The 27,103-nt window shown below is 41.3% G+C and overlaps 1 protein-coding gene across 4 annotated transcripts in view; it reads right to left on the bottom strand.

The window, feature by feature from the left end:
- Positions 1-27,103, bottom strand: part of LOC119648866 (heparan sulfate 2-O-sulfotransferase pipe) — a 236,842-nt gene that overhangs the window by 106,359 nt on the left and 103,380 nt on the right. For all 4 annotated transcript variants that reach the window (XM_038050752.1, XM_038050753.1, XM_038050751.1 and 1 more), the window contains exon 2: positions 5,596-5,765. In XM_038050752.1, coding sequence (XP_037906680.1) covers positions 5,596-5,765 — 170 coding nt within the window. The remainder of the gene's footprint in view (positions 1-5,595; positions 5,766-27,103) is intronic.

The raw sequence follows: 27,103 nt of genomic DNA, 5'->3' as shown, positions 1-27,103 counted from the left end.
CAAATTGAGCTCCTAAATGTACTTTAGAACCACATCAGATGAGGCAATATAGGTGGTGGCAGCCATAATCCCTGTCGACATTCTGGCTAAAGAAATGAGTGTACGATGCAACACGTATACAAGGCCACACAATGCGTAGAAATGCAACAAGTTCAGAGCCGCATAATCTCCGCATAATCGCTCGCTGTAGCTCCGGCGTTTATGCGGCATTGTCAAAACTATATTAAGTGCCAGAAGGTCACTTTCATAAAGGACTGTAATTCTATAATTTATGCTTTCCAACCAAAATTCCACGCTGCTACCAAATATCGTAGATCACCACAGGTTACACCACTTCGGGTTTAGGAGTTCAGGCATTACTACTTAAAGTTCTCTTCTACTTGGGACAATAGGCTAGTCTGTTTGTCGCTAACTACTCATCATTATCAATGCAGATTTTAATATCCCAGGGGTCAGTATTCGTTCTAGCATGCTTTCAACAAAAAAGACACAGTAAAACTAAACCACTAGTGAGACTCTACAAGTCGTACCATTAGTCCTGGATCGTGTTTTTCTCTTTCCATCAATAGAAAGGGAATCAATTTCAATGTTTACGGGCTCAAACCAGCCTACTCTACAGAAGAAAGAGAAGGGAAAATTTGGATACACTATCCATAAGCCAATCAATTTACTTTACTATTTTTGACATAATCGAAAGCGGTCAGACAACTTTCGACAATAGGTCAGGAGTTGCTAGCTCAAGTTCCTCACCACAAGACGTTTCAACTTGGGGTATCTTGAACATCAGAGTACACAGGCCACATTGGCAACTTCACTCCGCTTAGTACTGAGGGCTTATTCTAGCTTCAAACAGAAGAATGAGGCAATTTTTCCATTATAAATTTTCAGCCACTGCTGTTTGCGTAAATTCTTTAAGTGAGGAATTTAGATTTATTCAATTATATAATGATAATAACCATGATTAAGTCAAAATAAAGCCAGATGGAAAGATCGCTTTGGTGGTGTACTGCTTTTCTTCTTTCCTTAGAGTGAAAAAGACGACTTTTGTAACTCAGTAATTCCAAAAAAATTTACTTTCTTCTGAGCCCGGGAGTATGTATCCCCGTAAGGCATCAGAAAGATGTTAAGGATTTTTTCGGTTGGAGCCTTAAGAGGGATGGCTCACCTTGGCCCTCAAAGCGTCAAATGAAAACGTGCATTTTGGATGCAATGTTAGAAAACCTGGAAGTATAGCTGAAGCCCGTAGGTTAGAGGAAGGCAGGAAGGTCTAATGGAAATATTCCAGTTACTACTGTCAACATGGACAGGCTAGACAGCTAGCTCAGCAGTACGTGAAGCTGTAGACTGGCCCAAAAGGGAAAATTATGATTCATTACTGTAGCTTAAAGCTGTTAGCAACAAGAGCACTTCAAGGGGCTTTCCACCAATATGTTAGTTATTATTGCCGACTGCACCTACCAAATTTTATTGTGCAGATCAATGTTGTTAGGTTTCTAGTTTGCTTTTCGGAATTGCCAAACCTGAAATTTGAAATCATTCCTTTTACCGGAGTTCATCAGAAATAGAAAATGAGATACTTGATCTGAATCAGTGGCCTACTCTTAGTATAGGAAGGATCTCATAGTTCTAAATCATTGGTCTGTTTGCAAGGATGTCTTTATCCACTACTCCACAGATGATAACCGCAAAGCATGGAAATATCATTACGTTCAAAACAAGCAAAACTTCTCACTGTAAGCTTTCGTATTCCTGATGCCCCAAATAGTAACCTTTCAGGAAAATATTGATGTACTTTTCAGAACCATAAGCCTCAAGGTAAATCATCCAAATTCTAAGTAGAGCTTATTAAGGAATCATTAGCAAATTAGACACCATGTCATCACCCACGTCCAATTAAAGCCGCTCTCAAGATATGGACCAGATAAGCCACTAGTTTGCCCTAGGTACTGCACCGACGAATCCTTGTTGGCCCGATTTTTTACGGTAAATGCATTCTTCATTGACAGTTTTGTTATATTCATCGGTAGTATTTCATTTCTTTCTCTTATAGAAATCAAGGGTGAGAATGGGTAGTGATCAAAAAATCAATATTTACCGAGGTAGTCTTCGTTTAATAACCAGTTCTACAAAATAAAAGTGTTTGATACCACGCTTCTTTCTAATTTGCATACCATCTTAACATGCAAGGTATTATGCTTGAAGTGCTGCGTTCAAGAGGAATCCTGCCCAAAATACCTTAGTTTCATGTGCATTATGAGCGTATCTGTCTTTGTGGCAAAATTACTATATTTATGTCCCGCGTGAATCGGCAAATATTAGTGTCGTAATTACATTCATTGTCATTGCCAAAAACCCCCTTGGACATACCCTGGTTTAATCTAAATTATTTCCAAAGTGAAGCTTGATAAGCTTCCTCTAATATTCAGCACTATTCATTCGCCAACCATCAAAAAATATTGAATCGAAATACATGAAGGCAACGAAGGAAACTCAAAAGAAATTCGAATAAAAAAAACCGTTCAGCGTATATTCAGGAGAGCCCGTGTTTTCAAGGGTTCTAAAATAGTAGTCACTGGTGAGCTCCATAACTTCAAGACAAAAAAGCTATAACTATAGCGCTAGGGATGAACAAAACTAATTCATGCCTTGCCTAAATTTATAAGAGGCATTTGACATCTCCATCTCGCAGGACGAAATTTGAAATCATATTGACTGGTTGCGCGTGGAGTTCTATTTTCTACTAAATTTTATCCTCCATCATCAAAGGTTACCTCCTTTCATGAACTTCCTGTTTGTCGTTATTTGAAGAAATATGCCTACATCACGACGAAATCTATAAGCGATGCTATGGTTGTGGATAAAATCCGGCTCAACAGGTTGCGGTTGGCGGGACACCTAATCTGTATGGATGAGGATAATACAGCCCGGAAAGTCTATAAGGGCAATATCTATGGTAGAAAAGAAGACACTGACTGAGATGGAGCGATGGCGTAGGTCAGGACGCCAGACAGCTTTTAGGGATAACAAATTGGTGAACCTCGATGCAAAACCGGGGTGTCTGAAATTCCTTACAAAAGCAGGCCTAGTCCCGATACCGGTGGTTGCGCCGTTGATGATGATGGTAATGCCAAATATAAAACAAAAGGCAACGGTCTCTGGTTCTCATTTCGAATCAGTCACGGCGCTTTCGTTTTGCTAATAGAAATTTGGTATACTTCACTGCCAATAGTCTCTAAAGACATGGAAGAAGTCCGTTACAAACAGTTAAACACCCCTAAATGATACTAGATGTGTGTAATGATTGCTTTCAAGTAAGCAAGGTTTACTAGGAAATATGGAAAAACAACAGCTGGTCTTGCTTAGAAGAGGGAATTAACTCCACTCAGGTATCCGCATACATACCCTACATATGTTAAAAGAAGCTGACGAACCATTTTATTGAAAATATTCTTGGCCAAAAAAAACCTCGATGAAGAGCATAACAACTAAGACAACTAAGCCAGGAGGACCTCGAGGAAGATATCAATGAAGGTCTAAGATCCAAGACGCAAGTGAGAGGCGCAGACATGAACTAAAATAGGGGGGTGGAAACCTCGTTCGAAGAAAAAGTCGGTGACTTTGAAGAAAGCTATCTGATAAACTGGGTATCAAAAATGTTGGTACTTGATCTCCTTTACCAACGGAAAAGGCTTCGATCGACTAATTTTCATAGTTGCTTATCAGGAGTGATGATAGTTTTTTTTTAAAGAAGAGCCTTATAACATTTCAAACAAAGAACTTGATCCGCGTGCAGGTATCTCACCAGGGAGCAATATGATCGGAAGGCGGAACTGGCAGTGAATATATCCCCAATTGAGGAGTGGTTGCAATTGCATTAGTAGCCACGCCATGCTGTGGAACCCAGTTTCCCAAGAACACTTGGCAAAAGTAGAAGGAAGTGAGGGTATATCCGTAAGTCTTGAGGAAGTTGAAGTGCGTGAAAGTTGGTGGAGTTGTGGAGAGTGTGGTCGAATGATTTTATATTTTTTTAAGTCAGTTTCAAAATAGAGTGAGTGACCCGCATATGAAGCATGATAGAAGCAGATCTCCAGAAACTTTAAAGGAGTCTGCCGAAGAAATTACGACTTGGTTTCGGAAATGACTAAATTCGTCTCAATTAAAAGAAACAGTAGAAGAACACTATCACTAGCACCAGACTTAAAAGATATTTAAATTGATCATGCAGCATATCATAAAGACTTAAAAGGAAGAAGTACGTATTAACCACTGAAATTTGTCCCTACTTTTAATTCCGTATGTAATAAGGATTGGATGTTCAAGGAAGGAATTAATACGCCTAAATACCTTCTTCACCAAACTATCCTCTTCCAAAGGAGTTATATATAGAATTTATGTATAATACCCCTGAAAATCCTCATATAAACCAAAAGCTTTAATGATCAATTCGTCATTTGCGTACTCTAAATCCAAATAACCCGGCCTATGAAAGCACCATCATCATTACCATTATTTCTTAATCAGATTTTATTTCTAATCCTCAAAATAAAGATACATCAAAATGCCGTTTCTTGTCTAGATGATTTTCCTGCCCGTCAAGATAAATTGTGAGAAAAAAAAAATGTTTAAGTATCTTTTCGTCCATTCACTTTTCAAGCTGATTAGGAAAGTTGTCTCGGCTGCTCTGGAAGCGAAAATTTCGCAATCAGATATGCAAACGCTGGTCAGTAGCAGTCACGTTAATTAGCCATTCATTTGTAGTGATAGAATAGCGAAAAATAGATTTTTAATTAAACAAAAGATTGCAAGCATCTCTATAAAGTCAATGATCAGAATTGTGTGTTTTTTTGTGAATCTGTGATGTCCACCAACGTCTGATCCGCCAAGGTGATAATGAGCGACTCACTAGCGAAATTGAAAAACTTTAATGAGATTATAAAAGTGTGTTGCAAGCAAGAGAGATATGTCTGTATATAGTGCACACTTTTTGGAAGACGCTCTACATTTTCTTGTAAGAAACTGAAAGTTTTTGACGTTTATGTGGCGGGGATTGCACAATCGAATAGATCAAATTTTTTCAGTATGGCCTTGGCTCGGTGTGTGACTTGCGCTCATTAAAATGGTCCCCATAACAGCCGCTCGGATTTAGGGCAAAAAGATAAAAATTGTTTTCATTACTGCACTAGGTATAATACTTTGATTTGATATCACAATCGGCCTTGGAAGGCCCAAGTGTGCCTACAATGCCTAAGCAGCCACTTGTACTTATTGTACTTAGTCCCTAATTTCGAAGAGTGCTCAGATTGATTTCTTCAAAATGTTTATCAATAGTTGAGTCGCTAGGTATGCCTATTCGCTAAGTACTTAACTGAGTCATAGTCACCAAAAGTATGTAAAAGAGAATACTCTTCCCTATATGAAACCACATTTCCCTTCCTAGACCCAACGCTAAGATTTATCGCGATATAATATTCGCGCAACAATAATCTCAATCTGCAGCAATCAATTTTCTATTATCTCCAATCTGCAGACTCAACCAGACAATTTACATGGGAATTACATATTTATTTGCTTCTCAACAGTCTGCATAATACTTACTGCTATCACTTCCACTCTGAATGGCGTTACTAGCACTTAATCCAATTGCCGATAGTTCGGATGGCTGCAGTTTAATTTCCATTTCATGGAGACGTGAATTCAGTGATTTGGTGTGCAAAAACAGAAATAGAGTGCACGAAACAGCGATTAATGCGATGAATTCCGCTGACCTGAAATGAAAGGAAATAGAAAAAAGTTTTAATTCAATGTTTTTTCAAAACACAATACAAAAAGTTAACTGAGAGTCAGAGGAGTCGATAAAAGTCTTGGAATTAAGTAAGAAAAAGAGTTTTCCCTCAAATTGCTTTCAGAAGAGAAAAAAGAAAAGTAATCGGAGAGGAAAGCACAGATGAGATCATTGAAATGCATTAGCTTGAAATTACCGATATTATATGTAAGTGTGGCAGCAATAAATCTTCATTTCCATTTTTGGAGCAGAACTAGTGCATCTTCTGTGACTTGAGACTCATTTTTAAGGTTTTGTGTGAAACAAAACCTTATTAGAATCGAGACGGTGTCTGTCTGTCCGTCTGTCCGTCTGTCTGTCTGTCTGTCTGTCTGTCTGTCTGTCTGTCTGTCTGTCACACCCGATTTATTCGGAAACGGCTGGACCGATTGTCACGAAAATTGGTGAGAGTATGTAATCTGGTGATCCCTTTACATGCAGTAAGTGGCGCCATCTTGTGTTAAGTTTAAGGGGGGGCTCCCCGTACATGTGAATGGAGGGTGCAAATTTTTTTTTCACAGAATGTAGCCATGTAGGGTATCAAATGAAAGGTCTCAATTAGTACTTTTCGAATCTGGTTCAATATTTGATATTAGATGAAACATAGGGGAGTGAGGGTTCAAAATATGACCCACAAAAAGTGTAACAGGTCTCGTTCTCAGAACCTATCCAACCGAAAAATCTGAAAAAAATCATAGTGATGCATCTCTACGAAATCTAGGTCTCAAAATATATCCGGTTCCGATATCTGCACAAATAAAGTTAATAATAATATATTTACACATTTTAGAAATTTACCCGGCACCCCCCTTATGTTCATCCCAGAAGTACAAAATTTGGCATGCGTGTAATGAAGAATATAATGCACAGTTTGGTCAAGTTTGAAGAAAATCCAACCATTATTAACAAAGTTATAGGGGGTGAAACTTTACAATTTTTTGTGAATTTCGTTCACTCTACAACCCGCATGACGTCATCATCACATATCAATTCGTCAATATCACAACGAAATGAGTTCTTACGAATTGGGTCGCAGACAATTATTTTGTTTTAGTTTTTTAGTTATTTGTCAACCAGACATGTGTGTATGTAGGTATATAATATATGCGTGCTAATGAACTTTGCAGGTAGTGCCTAATTCAGTTAGATATAAGACGTAAATCGGAAATATGAGTACGATAAATTTAGATACGTGCATATATGTGTACAGTAGGTAATAGGCAGTTTGTTTGTTTAGGGTGAGCGTGATATCTATGGCTCTAATATGTACGTATGTCTCGTAGTTTGGAAAAATATGAAGGATTATGTTGGATTTGTAGCTATATACGGACAGAAAAATGTGCGTCTCTTACATAAGATGAACACAAAACCTTTATACCCGAAGCGCGAGCTTCCGGTATTCCGACTTGTTATTAATTGTTCGCTCTCATTTCCTTTCTCATCGAGATCAATTGCATATTGACTATTAAATTACGAATGGTTACCTTTACTTGTAGAAAGTGTGTATGCATATTCCCATGCAAGCAGAAAAATAACTTATGGGGTACTTTCTAACCTAACATCCAATATTTTATTGTACAGTAGACAATCTTGTATCAGCAACTCTGCCTTCTGACCATCTAGCTGGCAGTATACCTGCGTCCTAGGTAGTAGCCTCAAGGAAACCTCTCGGTGAAGCGCGAACCGCTAATGACCGGTACACGTTGGGACGCACTGGGAGTCCCTGAAGCCGCTGACAGCTTTCTGTCGACGTCGATGCGGTGATGTGACCTTAGCTCTACCAAGGTGCTAATTGTGACGTGTATCAGGAGCCAGCCCCTTCGGGATCCTAGTCGAGTAGTGTGCATTGAATTGGTGATAGTAGACCGCGCTGCCCCGAGCGAACACTGATCCGTCCGTGAGTTCCGGGATCAGCTAAGTTTAGGTCAGTCCTCAGGGACCTGGGATAGGGACCACCCGCACCCTTACACACCATGCACCGGTGAATTTTCCAAAGAGAATAAAACTGGACAAACGAACAAAATCGACAAAGGAGGAAGAGCTGTTTGCGTTTGGGTACAGCACAAAAATCCGTCGTTCACCGCAGCGATTAACGAAAGAAGCAACGAGGAATAAAATACCCGATGTAGTACCGGGACGCCCACATAAAGAGGAAGCCTTACCAAGTGGCGCGACTGTTCCTCGCTCCAATATCCCGTAGTGCCCCTGCTCCAAAAAAAAGCTTAGTCAGAATCGCTAGTCCTGGGCAAGTGGATTCGGACACGAACCGAGTAGAAGTGCAGTCAACAGTCCTAGCTACACCCGAAGAGCAAAGGCTCATCAGGAAATGCGCAGCAGTGGTGAAGCGTATTCGGTCGGCAATGTTCCAGAAGAACGTTAGCGAAAGCGTCAAAAACGGGCTGTTGGAACTAGAGGAGCTACTGGACCGCATCTCCTTCTATAGGCGAATGTGGAGAGCAGCGGAAGACGTTAGGAAAGCAGAAGCAGCCGCATTTCCCGCTGAGAAAATTGCTAGCGGCCACCGGGGACCCGTCTGTTCAAAGACAAGGAGACTACAAACCAAAAGCCAGTAGCAGAAAAGACGAGGAAACGAAGAGGGACTAGACCGTCGGCTATGCTCGTTAAACCGACTGCAAGACACTTGCGAAAGTTCTTAGTGAAATCCGCTATAGAATGAAACCCGAAGACAACGGAGTACAGGGGAAAACGAAGGGTGGCGCTCTGGGTCCGAAGACGGCAAGTAAGATTACGTTCTGCGAATCTGTCAAGGGGTTTTTGGGAGAAAAAGCTCTTGTTTGTAGCCTAGAGTCTATGTGCTCTCTAGAAATCAGAGATCTTGACTTCGACCAGGTGTTCTTGCCGAAGGCCGAAGGAATGGCTATATCTGAACTCTGCATTTAGTGATAACGTTTTTTAGCATTTACCTGACGCCGAATGAGATGATGCCGGATTTTCGGCGGCGGCTTGATACTCTGGAGGACGCCGGTTCAGGCACGGAGGGGCGAATCTTGATTGGCTAGGGCCCTTGAACGGAGCATGCCTCAGTCAAACTCTAGATGGAAACGAATTCTGGAAATGGCGGTGGGTACCGGGCTTATAGTTCTAAACACCGGATCCACGCCAACGTTTCAGCACCCAGGTTGTTAAGAAAACATTCCTGACATCACTTTTGCGTCGGAATCTCTGACACCATCGGTGGGCGGGTGCCGAGTCCTAGAAGACTTCTCGGCAAGTGATCACCAGTACATTGCGTTTGAAGTGGTTGACGCTACGTGCCGGCGTATACCAACTCGGTGAATATCGGGAAGTTCATCGAAACTTTTAGCACAGGCAGGGCCGGGTCGCTTTGGAGGGTGCATCGGGGGGTAGTAGCGTTGCGGCTGACACTGCCGTAAACCCAGTGATAAATCTGATAACGACAGGGTGTGAGGCTTCCGTACCCCGAGTGTTAGGGACCCTATATCTACTAGGAGACGTCTTCTTATGGGAGCAACGCAGTCGGTTCTGCGTCTGGCGTCTGGTTTTCACACTATACCAGAACCCGCGGTGATGGTGATAGCGGGAGTGATTCCCGGTGCCCTCCTTACCAAGGATCGTAAAGTTATCTACTGCCGTAAGGGCGAAAACTAGTTGACCGTTAAGAACGTCAAGGCACTCTTACCGAGTGTCAGCTCTCTTGGCAAAATGAGCCAAGAAGCAGATGGACTACGCTTCTCATTGATAATTCAAATTAAATTAAATCAGTAGTTGAATTTTGTACAACTCCTGGCAGTGAGATGTAGGTTGTTTGAGCAATGCCTTGCGTTATATGGAGAGCTCTCTCCGTGGAGTTGTTTAATAATTAAATTAGACCATACTACTTAACGTTTGCTTATCCATTGCTTTTTTAGATCAACCTAATATCCTCCACGGTTTCAGATTTGGACATGTGAGTTTCCTACCGGATCCGCCCTTCGATTAAAAGTTTTTGCCTTGAGGTCGCCATAGGTGAAGTTCTTGCTAGCTCACTAGAACATACAGCGCAAAGCTAACTAAAGCTAGCTAGCTAGCATTTGAGCCAGGCTTCGTTTCGGATAGGCCTTTATTAGCTAGAATTATGTCCAACTGCGCACAAACTTCTAATAAATGCACGTTTGGGTTAGTATCTCTACTTCCCCATTCGAAGGCCCACGCATTAAAATCAGTGTGCCTTTTTTTGTTTTAGGTGCCTGTTAATTCCCTAAAATATCTTTCTTCTTTTTTCGGCCGAATGTCGATGTCAGTGCGATTTGGTGTCATCAAGGGCGCCAGTGACACTGTTAGACAGCAGCTTTCGGCTCTTGCTTCATTCTCCTGCGCTCTATTATAAAGAACCTTAGCGCTCACACCATGTTTTTGACTACTTAGCGCACGTTGTACTCGTAATTGATAAGGCCGGATAGCTCAACTATTTTTACTTCAAGCTGCAGGAAAAGTTATTCCTTGTGATCAAAACTCTGTTCATACATGCCTTTACCTTTACTGAATGAGTTTTTTTGAAATTACCTTAAGCCGCCTTTGGCATTGGGAGAAGTCTTGGAATTGACTTGCTTTGCCTAAATGGGTCCATTTCATTGGCTTAGAGCACCTCCTACTGCCGTCTCTCTTCAGCAAATTTGTTCCGTCCCGAAACCACCTCCATTACCCAGCGAACACCTGTCAGTCTATTGTTCTTCGCCTTCGTTCAAGCCCGTCCTGCCACTGAACGGGGCAAAAGCTAAAGCGCAAGAAGTTCTTCATTTTCGGTATTCACGTCTTTGGTAGAATCATGCATCGTTTAAACTACTTCTTCCCCAAATTTAAATCCCTTGTAGTATTGAATGTTTCATTATCATTCATTACCCATCTAATTACCTGTACGTCAGTGTATAGATCATCCTGTTCATCTTTCTTTATGCCTAACCATCAGTCTATCTGCCTGTCATATGCAGTTTACTTGGAAATGCGTGTACTGAGTGGCGTAAAATTTGTTGAGAACACGCATGCAGTAAATGATAGCATTCTATGATGGGTTTAACAGTATAATTCTCCTGAAAATACCCCATGAGTTATGAAGCAGGTTTTAGTTTTGGCGTCGGTTGCGGTTAGGAGAGTGAAATATTGGCCTAAAGACAGTGAGTATTCAAGATTCACTCAAAGTACTTCCTTCATGCCCTGAAAGGTGACTAGAAGAGATAGAGATTTGTAGGCTAGGAATCTGCTACCCTCACTAGCAGACAGGCAAATTTTTCGGCTGCAACTTTCTCTTTCGTTTTTGTGCAAACATTCCTCGATGCCCTTACCGAGGTTCTACAGAGTACTCGATTGCTTTAGTGTGCGCTACTAAAAGCAGGAATTTGTTATCGCTATGGTCAGGAAGAGAACAGCTGAACAATGATTTTTGTACCTTATACCTCCCTTTCCTAAGAGATAGGTGAACGTGAACATTTGGCTTCTCATCCACGACAGCGACCAGCTTAAGAAGCGGAAGGGACGTACAACATCTGGTGTCCTTCATCGATTCCTCGAAAACTTTCGACGGAGGTATATCTAGAATAGTCTAAGCAGGAGGAGCAAAAAACTAATAGCTACTAGCTCAACATGTGCTGGTAGTTTATCGAGATAAAATCTCAGAGGAATTAGAGGTCCAAAGGGTAGTTTTCTAGGATCCCATTTTGCCACCAACACTCTTTCTTCTTTCCACTATACCGCCTCGTCTAGAGGACGTGGAGGGTTCAGTGAACTACCTCAGCTCAAATATCTCAACTAGACTTATGACGTCTGCTTGCTCTCCCACTATGTCGCAGTAGGAGAAACAGCAAGCTTCTTTGGAAAGTCGTGGGAGAAATTAAAGAACATTGTGATTGACATGCGACCATATCAACCCCCTTCCACTTGATGACGATCTGGATCAATTGAAGGAAACTCTCCCCCTTTTTTGATAGATACGTGGTGGCCTTATTGGATTTTTCTTTTAGATGATTATCGCTATACCCAGGACACCAGATGATTTAATGTGTCAGACGTGCTTTTCTCAGTTTATCATGAACGCATGTTAGCCAGATAATTTTCAGGAGTCTTGCAATCGAAGGCTTTAATTTCAAGTAGAGAATTTGACATAAGTGCAATCCTTCTAATACTCTTTTCTGCAGCTATTCGAATGATGATAAATTCCTCCTGAATAGAAGAGACTGCACATCCTATGTATCTGTCAGAAGGATCGAGTGCTGTCGCAAGCGTGGCTTGGCCACTGGATTAACGAGCTTGAGGAATACGTGGAGAAGAGAGATGGGTCCAGGTATGAAGGCAATTTTTACCTCTGACCACTCCGCGGGCGATCGTTGGTTAGGTCAGATATTTTTTAATAAGAAATTACTGGTTGCGAGAAGAGGAAACAAGCGGAAATGCTAATATGTACTAGTATGGATGGTACTTGAATATAGTTCAAAAATTCTCAAGGAATAAGCACTATAAAACCCAGTAGGATATAAAAGGAGGAAAATTAATTTAATTCATATAATCGTTCAACTAGAAATTGCAGCCATACGGATGTTATCAGCGAAATTCTTTGTGTTAAGTAGGAACAGTTTGTGTGGAAGGGAGAATGGAAATGGAAGGAAGGTAGTGGTTGAAAAATTCCAATAGGCCCTCCTCTCTTTACCCTACTATTTGTCAAGGTCCTAAATGTAGAAATATAGTTGAATACATTTCAACTTTTCAATTCAATCGAGGACCTGCTAAAATCTCTCCTTGGACCCAGGAGCCTTTTCAGGAACTTGTGATAAATTTTAAATTTAATTTAAATTTAAATTTTGCTTAAAAATTGAGTCCGCGAACCACTTGATGTCAAACCCTCTCTCATCTTGTAACCACTTCGGCCACACTCCTCCCAGAACAGAGGTAAGGCAGCGTCTGATAAGCCCTGGACAACACCGCACGCTCTTTTCCCTCGTTGTTATTGATACAAATATTTTGAAGATGGCGATGAATCTCTCATTGTCAGCTGGCATGTCCTTCAAAACCTTCATTTGAAGGTCATTTTGAAAACTGAGAACATGCATAAAATCTCTTGACTGATGCTACAGAGGAGTTGAAAATGACTCTTCTTTTGATGCTACTTATCAGTCAATGGCCAACTTTATTTCGTACGGCAAAAGACGGAAGCAGAATTACACTCAAGAAAATCAAATTTGTAGTTTGACTCTCTGCTCAAAAATATGGCAAATTAATTTTAATTAGTTGATAATTGAATGACTACATTGCAAACAAAAAACCATTCCCCGAAGGCCACAAAAGTTCTAACTGTTGTCTGCAACACCACAAGCATACCTGCACGTCCCTTTACTTTTGTGGTCATGTTGCAGAATTACTAAATTAGTTTAGCCGCTATTTGTATTATGGCTTCTCCGTAAACACGTTCATTACGTGCAACCACCGAATGGCATGATTTTGTCCAGGAAATGTCCAACAATAGACTTGGGCGGGGGATGCAGCACCAAAGAGCTGTTTCTGCAGTCAGGCGGACCCTGGGCGTCATTGCAATCAAAGGCTCCGGGCATCATCATTACCATCAACTGTGTATGAGCGTCATACTTACTGCCCTGTTAATTGCTAATTGCCTCAATATAAACATTTGTGGGCTACAAGATAAGCATCCGATAAAAGCAAATTAAATGATAGCTTTGCGGTTAAGTGGATTGCAATGGCATTAAGTAACGAATAAAAGGGAATCGCTGGAACCATCAGATGCACCAGAGGTGGAGGCTTTCACAGATGAATTTAGAAAATTACACTCACGTACATTCGTGCGTTACTCTCAATGGGCACAGAGTAATGTATTCATTGTTTGTTGCAAAGATGAGTGCACATTGGGAAATAAAGGGGATGGAACCATGCATATAACAGAAGCATTCAGATTGCCTATTTGAGGTAGAAACTTTCAATTTTGTGGTTGACCCTTTCACACTTTTGTTGGTCATCCATGCGTACTGAAATTAGCCTCAAGTATTACGTTCGACGCACAAATTTCATTACAGCCCAATTGCTTCACATGAAAATGATATAATCGGAACGCCCTCTCACGATTATTATAGGATGTTAGAATGGCTGCAATTTTTTTCCGATAGAAGTAGAATTGCCGTCATCAAACCCCTGAAACAGAGTAACTTTATACCAATTTCAAAAATCAATTATGTAGGCATAGCGACCTCCAATTATTTACTACAGATAAATCTTACTTGATTCCCCAGAATATCTTATTTCAGCAACAATGCAGACAGAAGTTTCTTGACTTCTTCGAAAAAAATGCTTTTCCTTTTGTTCCGCGCCTCTATTCGGATGCAAAAGGCAGCTCGACATAACTAAATGCAACTCTACATGCATCTTTCTCACAATAGTTGAGCCCATTTCAAAGTTATCTCTATTCAATCTCAGAAAAAAACGGTTTGCTTTTAATACATCTATGATACTTCTGCATCTTTCTTTGTTTTTATCCTCTTGAGTGAACTTGATAACCAGATTCATAACGAATCTCTAGAATACTTCTCCGGTCGTCATTTTCATCACGATGAACAACAAAAGCGAACGAAAAAGTTTTAAACACTCAGCCTTAGATATTCCTTATGGATTTAGATAGTATCTACCTATCTAGTGTCTATCTTTTATCTCGATGCACTTCAACTTGTACTCAAAGCGCAGTGAATATTTTTAACGGTAGAAATGCAGCCAACAAAAAGATAAACTTAAAGATTGGATTGAGTGCCAGCCAAGTGTAACTGCAATTTGGGAAAAAATATTTATCTATGGCTGTTGCTTGTATGTATGTTTGTTCGTTTCACTACGAAAAAGATAATGAAGTGAATGTTTTCACCGTGACAGCACCAGGTGATATTTGAGACACTCGCAAGTGCAGTATACACACTTATGCAGTCTGCGTGGCTTTTTTCGAACAGATGGCAATAATTTGATAAAGTGATTGATATGCACCAGTTGCGTGTGTGATGCGGAGATTTTAGTTTTTTTTAAGGAACAGTGCATCTGACACGCCCGAGGAACTTTTCGAATTAATAATGAGCGTACGTATCTACATGCGTATGTATAGGTATATATCAAGTGTTCATGGCTCAAATTGCTTGTTTTTTAAATTTTCTTTTTCTTCAGCCTTTGTCTCCTTCCCCTGGAGTCGGCTCATCGTGACTGACTTCACCATTTGGTCCTGTCAAACGCCTTATCTGGATGCAATCACGAGGCTTTTAAATCTCCATCCAGCGCATCCATTCATCTTTTGATCGCTTACCATCGACTTCGATGTTCAAACCAATCTTGGCAAGTGAATTCTCGTTAGCGCGAATTATATGACCAGATCATCGAAAACGTCTCTCTCGCAATTTTTCCACGATCGGCGCAACCCCATATCGATCGCAGATATCCTCATTTCGGATGTGATCAAAACATGTCACGTCATAAGTCCAACACAAAATTTTCGTCTCAATTATCGCAAGACGCTGTTCATTATCTTCTATAGTCGGCCAACATCCAGAACCATCGAGAGCAAGAGGACGGACGACTTTCCGGTAAATTTTAGATTTGAGACGCTCGTTAATCCGTCGATCACAAAGAACACCAGTGATGAAATGCCACTTCATCCAAGCTGCGTTAATGCGTGAAGTAATTTCATAACGCAGTTTTCCAGTGGCTGACAGCATTGACCCAAGATATTTAAATTGCTCAGTTCTGCGCAGGTCACTGCCGCTGACAGTGACTGTGCCTGTTTCATGGGGATCGGTTGTCAAAAATTCAGTTTTATTCAGATTCAATCTGAGATCGTGTTGTATGAGGCGAACATTTTTGGACAAGTTGCTTGACACTCGGAAAACATCATCATCATCAACCGCGCAAAAACCAGTATCCGGTCTAGGCCTACCTTAATAAGGAACTCCAGACATCCCGATTTTGCGTTGAGGTCCACCAATTCGATATCCCTAAAAGCTGTCTGGCGTCCTGACCTACACCATCGCTCTATCTTAGGCAGGGTCTGCCTCGTCTTCCTTTTCTTCCATAGATATTGCCCTTATAGACTTCCCGGGCTGGATCATCCTCATCCATATCCTACCGTAACCTATTGAGCCAGATTTTACCCAGAACCTGACGGTCATGGTATCGCTCATAGATTTCATCGTTATGTAGGCTACGGAACCGTCCATCCTCATGTAGCGGGCCAAAAATTCTTTGGGGGATTTTTCTCTCGAACGCGGCCGAGAGTTCGAAATTCTTCTTGCTAAGAACCCAAGTCTCTGAGGAACACATGAGGACTGGCAAGATCATTGTCTTGTACAGTAAGAGCTTTGATCCTATGGTGAGACGTTTCGAGCGGAACAGTTTTTGTAAGCTGAAATAGGCTCTGTTGGCTGGCAACAAGCGTGCGCGGATTTCATCATCGTAGCTGTTATCGGTTGTGATTTCCATCCTAGATAGGAGAAATTATCAACGGTCTCAAAGTTGTAGTCTCCTATCCATATTCTTCCCCCTTTGACCAGTGCGGTTTGATGTTGTCTTGAGAGTGATCCTGCTGCTTTTATCTGGCCTCGCACTTTGGTCAGAGTCAGCCTAGTCAGTCTTATAAATTTCGTTGGGATACCGAATTCTCTCATGGTTGTGTACAGTTTTACCCTAGCGGAAAGCATCACCTACATAAAGAAGTGTATAGAGCGCTGGACTTTGTATGTCCCGTGTGACAATGTCCATAACAAAAAGAAAGAGGAGTGGTGAGAGGGCGCTACCTTGATGAACACTAACAGAGACACAAAACGGCTTTGATACACTCACCACACTTCGAACTTTACTTTGCGGATCGTGGTAGAGCAATTGAACCGCACGAGTTCTTCTGACACCAAGTGTTATCGAAGAGCATACCAGATGAGTTCGTGTGGCACACGGTCAAACGCTTTCTCTAGATCCAGAAATGTAACGTAAAGAGGGCAATATTTCTCACGTTGTTTCTTTGTGAGTATTCGCGCGGCGTGTTTTGCGTCAGTAGTTCCGCAGTTCTTCCGGTTTGAATTCACTGTTATTTCAAGGATTTCGCGAATACGGTTGTCAAGAATAATAAGGTTTTGTTTCACACAAAACCTTAAAAAGGTCAGCATCAGGCACCCCCCTCGTCCTAGTGCCCAAATACAATATCATATAATCGAGTAGCTTTCAAGCCAAATTTCATCCATATCATATTTTTAGCCCCAACGAGGGATTGAACCCTACTAACCTGAAAGGCATTCACGTTCTCAAGAACCATTTAAAATTATTGGTTTGCCTGTAAGTAAAACGATTCATTTATTCAAGATTTGGATTGATAATCCATCCATTGCAGAGACCAAGGCAGTTTCCCTATGAAGCAAAAATTGGGAGTTTGTTGCCACTCAGACAACCTCAAAATAAGGCTCTCAACGCATATGGAGGATGGCATCCTTACAACGTATATAAATGATGTTACCAAAATTCTTTAGACACCAAAATTCCTAAAGACACGGAAATAGACTAGAAACAATGCGATTCAGACATTCAAGGGGTCCAACGGATATTTTTAGTAAACGTATTCTTCCTTCTACTTTACCAGAGGAGCGCAAGAGCCACTTCCGCCGGGATGCTATCAGGGTCTGATGCCTTCTTCTTTTTCATAGTGAGAACCGGTTCTTCAAGCTCCCTCATTGTGGAAAGGGGCAATCCTCGATGCCATTGACATCAACCCGTATAAGATGTCTGGGGAACAATGCCCGTACATTGCGGTCCATCCGGTCGGTACTTATAGTACGAGCTTATAGTCCCCACGGGTCCTCATGCGCCTCGTTGACACGTTGCTTTCGTTCATAGCGCTGCGGAGTCCCCTTTTTGCTAATCTATACTGTGGCTTTATGGCGTATGCCTCCTCGATGGCGTGCAAACGTTGTGCCAAATGGTAGAGTTTATGACCCTCCCTCCCCGTAGGTCGGCAATTTCTGGCGTCCACCAGTACATAGAAGGCTTATCGCGGTTGGAGCCCCCTCCGAGCCCCTCACACGCCGCAAAATTGATGTCAGGAATGCTTCCTTCACAGCCTGGGCGCCGAAACGTTGGCGTGGATCCAATGTTTAAAACTACGAGCCCAGGTCTTGCCGCCATTTCCAGAATCCGTTTCTCTCTGGAGTCTGACTGAGGCATGCCGGATTTAAGGACCCTGGCATTAAAATCACCGCCTACCAGGACTCGTCCCTCCGTGTTCGAAACGGCGTCCTCCAGAGCATCAAGCCGGCGCCGAAAGTCTGGCATCGTGTCTCTGGCGGCGTAGTCAGTTCTTCGCCTTCTTTTTTTGGGCCCTGAAAACTACTTCGATAAAGTCTCCATCAGGCTCGTCGTCCGCTTTCCGCTTTTCCCCCAGTTTGCTTTGCAGTGGGCTATCTGGGGTCCGTTTGACGCAAGCAGCGCTCTCAGTGGGGAGTGCGGCTGTTTCTGCTCTCCAATCGTCTTCCGCTGCTCTCCACGTTGGCCTATAGAAGGAGATGCGGTCCAATGGTTCCTCCAGTTCCATCAGCCTGTTTTTAGCGCCTTTGCTGACGTTCCTCTGGAAGAACGTTGCCGACCGCATACGCCCCACCACCGCTGCGTTTTTCCTGATGAGCCTTTCCTCTTCGGCTCTAGCTAGGTTGGTCGACTTCACTTCTGCTCCGTTCGTGTCCGAATCGACCTGCTCAGGACTAACGATTCCGACTTGGCTTTCTTTCGGAACAGGGGCACAATAAGGTATTGGAGTTGCTATCTCCGTACGGTCAATCGCGCCACCTGATAAGGCTCCAATACTGCGTTCACAAGTGATTACGCATCATCTAAATTCTTTCATGAAGCATGTTCGTCTGTGCTTCCCGGATTATTAAACCAGTAATCTGATGCTCTTGTGGTAACAATATCAGATGCTTATGTTCGTCTGAATAAACTGCAACCCGTAGCCTACCCCAGCCACCAGGAGGTCTTGACGATCAACAAAAGTTTTAAATTTCTGTAATCTTTCTTCAGCAGGCAGTTCTTCACGAGGTCCGGAACCTTGACCTAGTTCCCAGAAGCAAATTTTTATGCCAAATATATAGTTCGTAATCGACTCCTTTCATACTGTTTCAAGCGAACAGATCCTTTTTCTCCAGTCACGAAGCGTGGGATATGTACGGTCTCTCTTAGTAACTTCAGAAAAGATGCAAATCTTTCCGATAGATCGAAGTCAGTAATTAGATTTGCTGGGAAAGGACCAAATGCTTATATGATGTAGCAATTGATTGTCTTTGATTTCTCGCTATATTTCTATACTGGAAAATAGTATTATCTTAATCACGAGTTTAAGAATGTAGAAAAATTGTCGGAGCCTCTAGATCTCTCTGAAATTGCTTGTTCGGTTATTCATTTTTGGCTGAGAGCCTGAACCTAAGGTGGAATCGCATATTATATTCGCACGCCTTCCATGGAATTTCGATCGTAATTCCCCCAAAATTAGGTGTTTACGGTGATTTTCACGGCTCCAAATCGAACAGGTGTGTAGGGTATTATTGCTATTATTTGGGTTTTAGTTGCGAAACCGTACAGTCTCTGTCTGAATGTAGTATTGCTTATGAATCAATCGATTAGCTCATACCTTTCATGTCGGTTAAACTTTTCCTACAAAAAACTTTCGCCACCATCAACACCTTTTTTTTGGGCTCACCACCAAACCATTGAACTTGCATGGTTCCAGGAACCAAATGTGCCTGCTATGCTAATGCATCCGCAAATTGCATAGCTTCGCCATTATTATTCAGCTACCATCCAAAGGCTAATTTGCAATGGCATAAATTAGCACCACTAAAACATGGAGCAGGTGATGTGGGCGTTTGAAAGTGAATTTCTAGGACACCTTCCACTCACACTAGCATATCATAAAAGCATCATAAACATTCTCGCAAATTAGTTTCCACCTATTATAGCCAGACAAACATACATAAATGAATGTATCTTTTCGTTTATCTATAGAACGGTGTGAACATTTTCATGTAATCTTGAATTCTCTCTCATTCAGCCAAAAAATGCAATAAAATTGAATTTAAAGTAGCAAAGTAGGAAACAATGGCCCCCCAGCAGCAGCAATTCTCTTTTATGTCTTTCAGATGCTAATTACAAGCAAATAAACAATCATCTCGGCAATTATCTAAGCGTTTAAGAAGTACTTGGAGCGCATCAATTTCACTTTTACTTCTATTGTGTCGTTGGCCATCCTAAGTCTTACACACACTAAAAAGTTATAATAGCTTTACTTGGACAGCCCAATGGACAGTTTTAGATGATTTATAGTCGGCAAAGTCCACGAATTTGTCCAATTAAGTGGAGTAAAATGGCTAGAAAACGAATTTAAAATAATGTCTAGACTGAGGTGCCGAAATTAACGAACGTCCGCTAATTATCTGCTATTAACCTGATTTTCTTAAAGTAAAATTTCTTGGAGGATGAGTTAAATGTTTCAAGGGCATAAAGTAAGAGTATTCTCTGAAGGTTTATGGTTAACTTGGTTGCTTGGAAAAAATCTCCATCTTGCCTTTGACTTGAATTAAATGCACTAACCTACCAAATCATGAAAATGCTCTCAAGCCCAGCGGAAACTACATACTCTCGGATTATTCCAGCTGCGACTCAGATTTCAGTGTGAAGTTAAGGTTGTAATTGTATCTCACTGAAGGCAACAAAATCTGATCCGTCTCGCAGAAATAACACTTCCTTATACAAAGTGCATTTAAGATACACAGAAAACTATAAATTTTTGTCGGCACAATAAGCTACCAATCTGAATGGATATAACTCCAACTCCAACTCCAAGTATCTTTAAATCTCAGAGAAAGCTAAAATACTGAAAATTCCAACAAGAAAGCAATGATTAGTTGCTACATTTCGAGACGCTATAAATTAAATATCTGCACTCAAAGCATCCCATTAGATAGAGCATCCAAACACGCCCAACTGCATGACTCTTTCGCGTTTTGCCTTTCTAGCTTGTTTTCCAACCTAAACCTGTCTTAAAGCATCACTTAAGGAAGTTGGCTGACCAGGTGAAATGACATCCGCAATTTACGAAGCAGCGTATACTCTCTTGAAGTGGGCCAGTGAAGGGACAACTTCGTAATCACTTTGAGATACAATTCCGAAGATAATTAATAACTGTCTCAAACGGTGGTGGACTTTGGAAACGCATCAGCGCCCAGCCATATCAGCACCAGCCAAGGGATCAGCAGTCATTAAACTATCACCTTTCCCACATGTACACATGGAGTAGGATGTGAAGTACTGACTCCCCTGGGTTAATGGAAGCCGTTTCAATTACAACGTGTACCCAACACTACCGACTTTTACTGAAATTCATTGTCTGCAACTTAGCATTTATCTTCTGGATGGGTAAATAAATCAAAGAGGGGAATGGAAAACGGTCACGCAATCGTCATTCCCATTTGCACTGGCTTTTGGTCAATGCTAATTCTCTCCATCATTACAGTCAAGGTTATTACTCAATTAAGTGTAGTAAAGTGCGGCGGGTAATGATGCTTCATGATATGATAAGACACTTGGAATGTGTTTGATGCGGTGCTTACTGAGGTGTCTTTCCTAAAAAGCCTAATGGCAACGAGGAGTAATGAATGTGAACGTGCTTACAGCATTCCTAAAATTATGAAAAATTAAATTGTTAGGCAGGTAAATTCATCTGTAAATTATTATCTGAAAATATTCGATGCTATCCCAAGGTGTGACATGTACACGCATACGTTATAAAAGCTGCCAAAACTGTTGCATATCTGCACGATACTTCTCCATTATATATAATACCAATAATGCTCTTTGAATTCCTTCTAGTCTTTCATTATTTACAATATCTTAATTAGAAATAGCTCCGACAAAGGTGACTCGAAGCTTCAGGGGTAAAAGTATCAAGTATAAAGGATGCGAAAAAAATTTAATTTCTGGCAAACAAACCTCCACTAGACAGCCCACAGCCAAAATACTGAAAGGAGGTGGCCCATTTTTTAGGGAGGAATTCAAAGCATTCTCGCTAGCTTGGTATTCGTCAGATAATGAAGTCAATGTCTACCACTTTCAAAATGGGGAAACCCGATAAGTACGGCCGTAATAATTTAGATCATTAATATGAAAATAAGTTACGAATACACAAAATGTCATATTGTCAAACGTTATCGCAAATATATCCAACAATTTGAAAATATAGGAGAAAGTTGACATTCTGGTCCACGAACACCTAAGCTTCACTAAAGTATTCACCGACACCCGCTTGCTTAGTAACATCTCTGCTAACTAATAAGAAGGACAAAGGTGAGTAATAAAAGATCCGAGATTTTTGAAGCGTTGACAAGTATCGTGTTCTGCAATTGTCATCAATGCACGCAAGGATATCAGGAGTACTTGGAAGATATATTTGCCGCCACCACCAACATTTACTCGTCTCACCAATTGTTTTGGTTATTATGAACGGCATCCAATGTGGGACATGGTTATGGTTTACAAAGCTAAAACTCTGGAAAATGGCCTGTTCTCATCCCAAGTTTGTAATAACATATTAGATAGAAATGAGATCATTATTTCGGTTGGTTTCCCGGCTAAACTCCATAGATTCATGTCTGTTTCTTTATGGTTAGACGGCTCAAACCTATGAAGCTACTGCTCCCTTGCCTTATTCTTCCGTCTCTCCCTCTAGCAGATTAGTTGTATGTCAGTTACTTCGTTAGCATACTATTATTTCATCAATGGCGTAACACCCGGGATCCGGTCTAGGCCTGTCTTAATAAAGAACTCCAGGCATCCCGGTTTTGCGCCGAGGCTCGCCAATTCGATATCCCTAAAAGCTGTCTGGCGTCCTGGTCTATGCCATCATTGCATCTCAGGCAGGATTTGTCTCGTCTTCTTTTTCTACCATAGATATTGCCCTTATAGACTTTTCGGACTGGATCATCCTCAACCATACGGATTAAGTGACCTATTAAGCCGGATTTTATCCACAACCGGACGGTCATGGTATCGGTCATAGATTTCGTCGTTATGTAGGTCTAGGAATCATCTATCCTCATGTAGGGTGCCAAAAATTCTTCGGAGGATTCTTCTCTCAAACGCTAAGAGTTCGCAATTTTTCTTGCTAAGAATCCAAGTCTCCGAGGAATATATGACGACTGGCAAGATCATTGTCTTGTACAATAAGAGCGTTGGTCCTATAGTGAGACGTTTCGAGCGGAACAGTTTTTGTAAGCTGAAATATGCTCGGTTGGCTACCAACAACCGTGCGCGGATTTCATCATCCTAGGTGTTATCGGTTGAGATTTTCCACCCTAGACAGGAGAAATTATCAACGGTCTCAAAGTTGTAGTCTCCTATCTTTATTCTTCTGGTTTGACCAGTGCGATTGGTTGGTTTTTGATGCTGATGTTGCCACCGACCCACTCATCGTTCACTCTAAAACACTCTAGCATGGAGTCATCAATGGAGCTACAACTTCTCCTTCTAAACAACAGGACAGTCGTATTAGACATCAGAGATGATTGCCTTCCAAAATTCATTGGAAATATGGACTTTTGCCACTAAACCATGATAAAAAATTTCCCGTCCACGTTTCTTAAAAATGTCCTACCTTGCCTTTAGGTTCAACGCAGCCACTTTCCTATGGAGTTACTTGAAATGCAATTTCCTCTCTTCTTTCTCAAGAGGAGGAGGCGAACATGTTTAAATATTTGTTGGAAATGTACCTTTTCAACCAAAGCAAATTTTTGGATATTTGCTTGTCAGAAAACCTTACTTTGCATTTGGTGGGTAGACATAGTTTGTCGAGTTTTGAAGAAAATTAATATTACTACCCAAGTTTTAAGAAGTAATCAATAATAAATTTCTGAAAAAGTTTTGAAGAGGGAAAATCGGCATGATTCACTATGCTGCCGACTAATTCCCAGATTTGCACCAAACGCAACCATTATATTCCAGCACAAGCGCCATAAAAAACAATTTCAGAAAACTTGGGCCAACTTTGAGGTAAAGGTGCCCCTGTAGTCATCTCTAAGAAATGCAGCCCCGAAAAATATGTGAGTGCGCAGGAAGAACGAAACATATTTTGGCTCAGATATCATTTAGAGCTCTAGATATTATAAGCACAGGCAATATGGAAGCAGAAGCCTTTCTTCACAGATTGAGGAGAAGCCACGAGAAAAAATGGAGGCCCTAGAACTGTAGGAGACAAAGTTCAACAATGCAATTCCCATAACTTTTCTATTTGTTGCGGAATTAGTTCTCCATCTAGAAAAATTAATAATAGCAGTTAATAGCGGAAAGAAGAGCTTTAATTAAATTATTCAGAATGATTCAAATACCGAAGTAACCGAAAATTAAGAAAGTCTTTCAGGGATAAGAATGTCGCAAAAATTCTTAAAAAAAAGAACACCAAGCCTTTTTCCAACAAACCCGAAATCGCCTTTATGATAGGAAAACGGCGAATATGTTTGGCAAAATGCACGGCTTATTGGGAGGCAGAACAACTTATAAAAGTCCAAGGAGACCCAATTTCTCCCACTAAAAATCTATAGCCAGCACTACATAAAACACATACAGACCCAGAGAGGGAAGGTAACATCTTGCATAGTAGCAAAGCCAAGAATTTACGGGTTCATAAAACCAACCTCAACCATTGGGAAGTAGTGCAAGACCTATTGAAAAAGATTACATATTTATGAGAGGGTAACCAAAGAGGTCATAATCAGCCAGCCTTATCACAACAACAACAACGATAGGTCCTAGGTCAAAGATGTAACTGGCAAGATAGTAATATGGGCACGTAGAAATCAATCGATCTAAGAAAGGGTGGTGTTCCTGGGATATAGATTCGTTAGGGCGAAAATAGCTGGCAAAGTACATCTACCGCGTTAGCCACGCTAGCACAATACATTCAAATGTTAAGTTTGTCGTTTTTTGATTTTAACAAGTGATGAGTTTGATTTTAACAAGTGACCTTTTACCAATAGAATTACTAACACCTGGGAGTGTATTCCGCTTCAGGTTTCCACAGAACTAGACTTGGTGTTTGCAGGTATCGGAAATGCACCCAGTTTCCGAGATGCAGGTCATATGTGAGTACCACATTAACGAGGAGGATAGTCTCACAGTGCTATCAGAATATTTTTCCTAAAAGTATGGAACATGTGACCCCGGATGGGGAGCTGGAAATAAGGGTTGATGCGTAAAAGCATTTAATGGGAATATGCTCGTGGAAAAGCAAATGAGAGGCCATAATCTCGATGGTGCGACCTCAGAAGCAAATGTGGTTGACTGATGACATCGTTAGCTCGTCGTCGGATGAAATTGACTTCGTCTAACCTTTGCTTTTAGTGAACGAATTTCTAGTTTCTCATCTGAAGGAACTTAAAATGTCGATTTGTGCGCCTATTAACCACATAAATAAATCTAAGGGATTCGTGTAATGATTCCCCCAGCGGAGGAAGGATGAACATCATGTCAGTGATGCACTATGCTCACGCCAGGATCAACAGGTCTACGAAAATCCTTGGGCTTCTCCCTAAAAAGATGATGAGTAGTTTCGTCGACGGGGAGTAATCGTGCCATGCGAAACGGCGCAGTGATCACTTGGAAAATCCAAACATTTGGGCTATTTGCAAGGGAAGACTCCATGGAAAAGCTCCATTACCTTTGAGCAGCTCGCCCACTTCCTTCATCCAAAATATACATTGTTTCCTATCAAATTTGAGTCAAAGCATGCCATCCTGATAATTGAGTGGATAAGTGATTGATTTGTCGGCGTTAAAGAGGAAGATGTACAGAAAAAGTGCAAATAAATTTAATGGTCCAGCGTATTTAAAAAAGAAAATTCATATGGTTGTCCGTCCGATAGACCGCAAATGCATAACAAAGGCATGCTACATTTCATTAAAGTGGCGGCTAATCCTCACCAATACGCTTTTGGTAGAAGGAAAAAATGGCAGCCCAGGGGCTGCATACTTTGGGGTAAGAAGATTCTGGATCCACAAGAAGACCGGACGTCAGAAAGAAGTAGGAAGGTCATGTGGTCCTTTGAAGTAGGTCTAAGGAGGCTATACACTGCAGCATGCCACAATGCCGTAAGGACCTTTGCGCGGAGGCGGACCTAAGCCCCCGAAGGGCAGCGTACAGAGTTGTAATGAAAAAATTGGCGGGTGAACATTTCAACCTACTTGCCCGCATTTTCTCCTCGATATATGTAGGGATGACACTCTTCCCTCTGTATAAAGGCGACCCACGAAATTGCATGCAGAAATGTGAGAAACTTCCGAAGAACCGAGGATAATAAATCTCTCGGTTTGGATACTGTCACCACTGGAACCTTTAAACTCGCTGTTGAAAAAAGACTGATTTTTCAGCGTATTTGGGTATGCAAGGTAGATTTTTTCTTCGCTCGGTGGAAGAGGCAGAAACTAGTTTTACTACTGAGGCCCAGGAAGCAACCGGGAAATACAGCATTATACAGCTCGATTTGTTTTACAAAAATGATAGGAAAAATGCTAGAGAAAGTCATTTACAACAGGCTTTTTGCTATCAGAGAGGCTATTAAAGTGGCATTTTTATTTTGCATCAAGCTCATTCTACGATTGGAGTCACATACAGAGTATTGCATTTGGCTTGCAACGCAATAGCCTCTCATAAATGCTACGCCGCGGTGACGTTGGACGTCGAAAATTGGTGCAATTCAAGTAGTCAAAAAGCTCATTGGCTAAATCGGGTATTCCTACGCCTTAACTAAACTATCATAATCAAAAGTTATTTCTTAGAAAGGACACTTTGGTGCGATACGGACCTAAGCAGTGCACGTTAAGAGTACCACAGTGCTCAGTGCTGCTTAGTCTCCTGTGAAACGTGATGTACAAGGGGTCATTATCCTTCCTCTGCCAAGGGAGGCTACGACAATGGGTTTTCCCGATGATGTGTTTACGATTCTCGTCTCAAAACAACCTAAAGATCTAAAAATAAAAAATCCAAAATCGTTTCCTTTATTAGATATTTTTATTATCTGGACTTATTTCGACGACTACTTATTGCCTTTGACAGTGCTTGGGCTTGAAATGAAATATGCATATTTGCAGACAAAAAAAATATCTAGTAAAGGAATGCGATTTGTATTCTGGTTGGTGGCGACACCATCACGCCCGCTTATTGATTAAATGGAGTGATGATTGGTATACCTGGACTATACCCGTGAGAAACCGGCATAAATCA

This window comes from Hermetia illucens, chromosome 2, assembly GCF_905115235.1.
Source record: "Hermetia illucens chromosome 2, iHerIll2.2.curated.20191125, whole genome shotgun sequence".
NCBI classification, from domain to species: Eukaryota; Metazoa; Arthropoda; class Insecta; order Diptera; family Stratiomyidae; genus Hermetia; species Hermetia illucens.
This window is presented reverse-complemented; position numbering and strand designations above follow the sequence as displayed.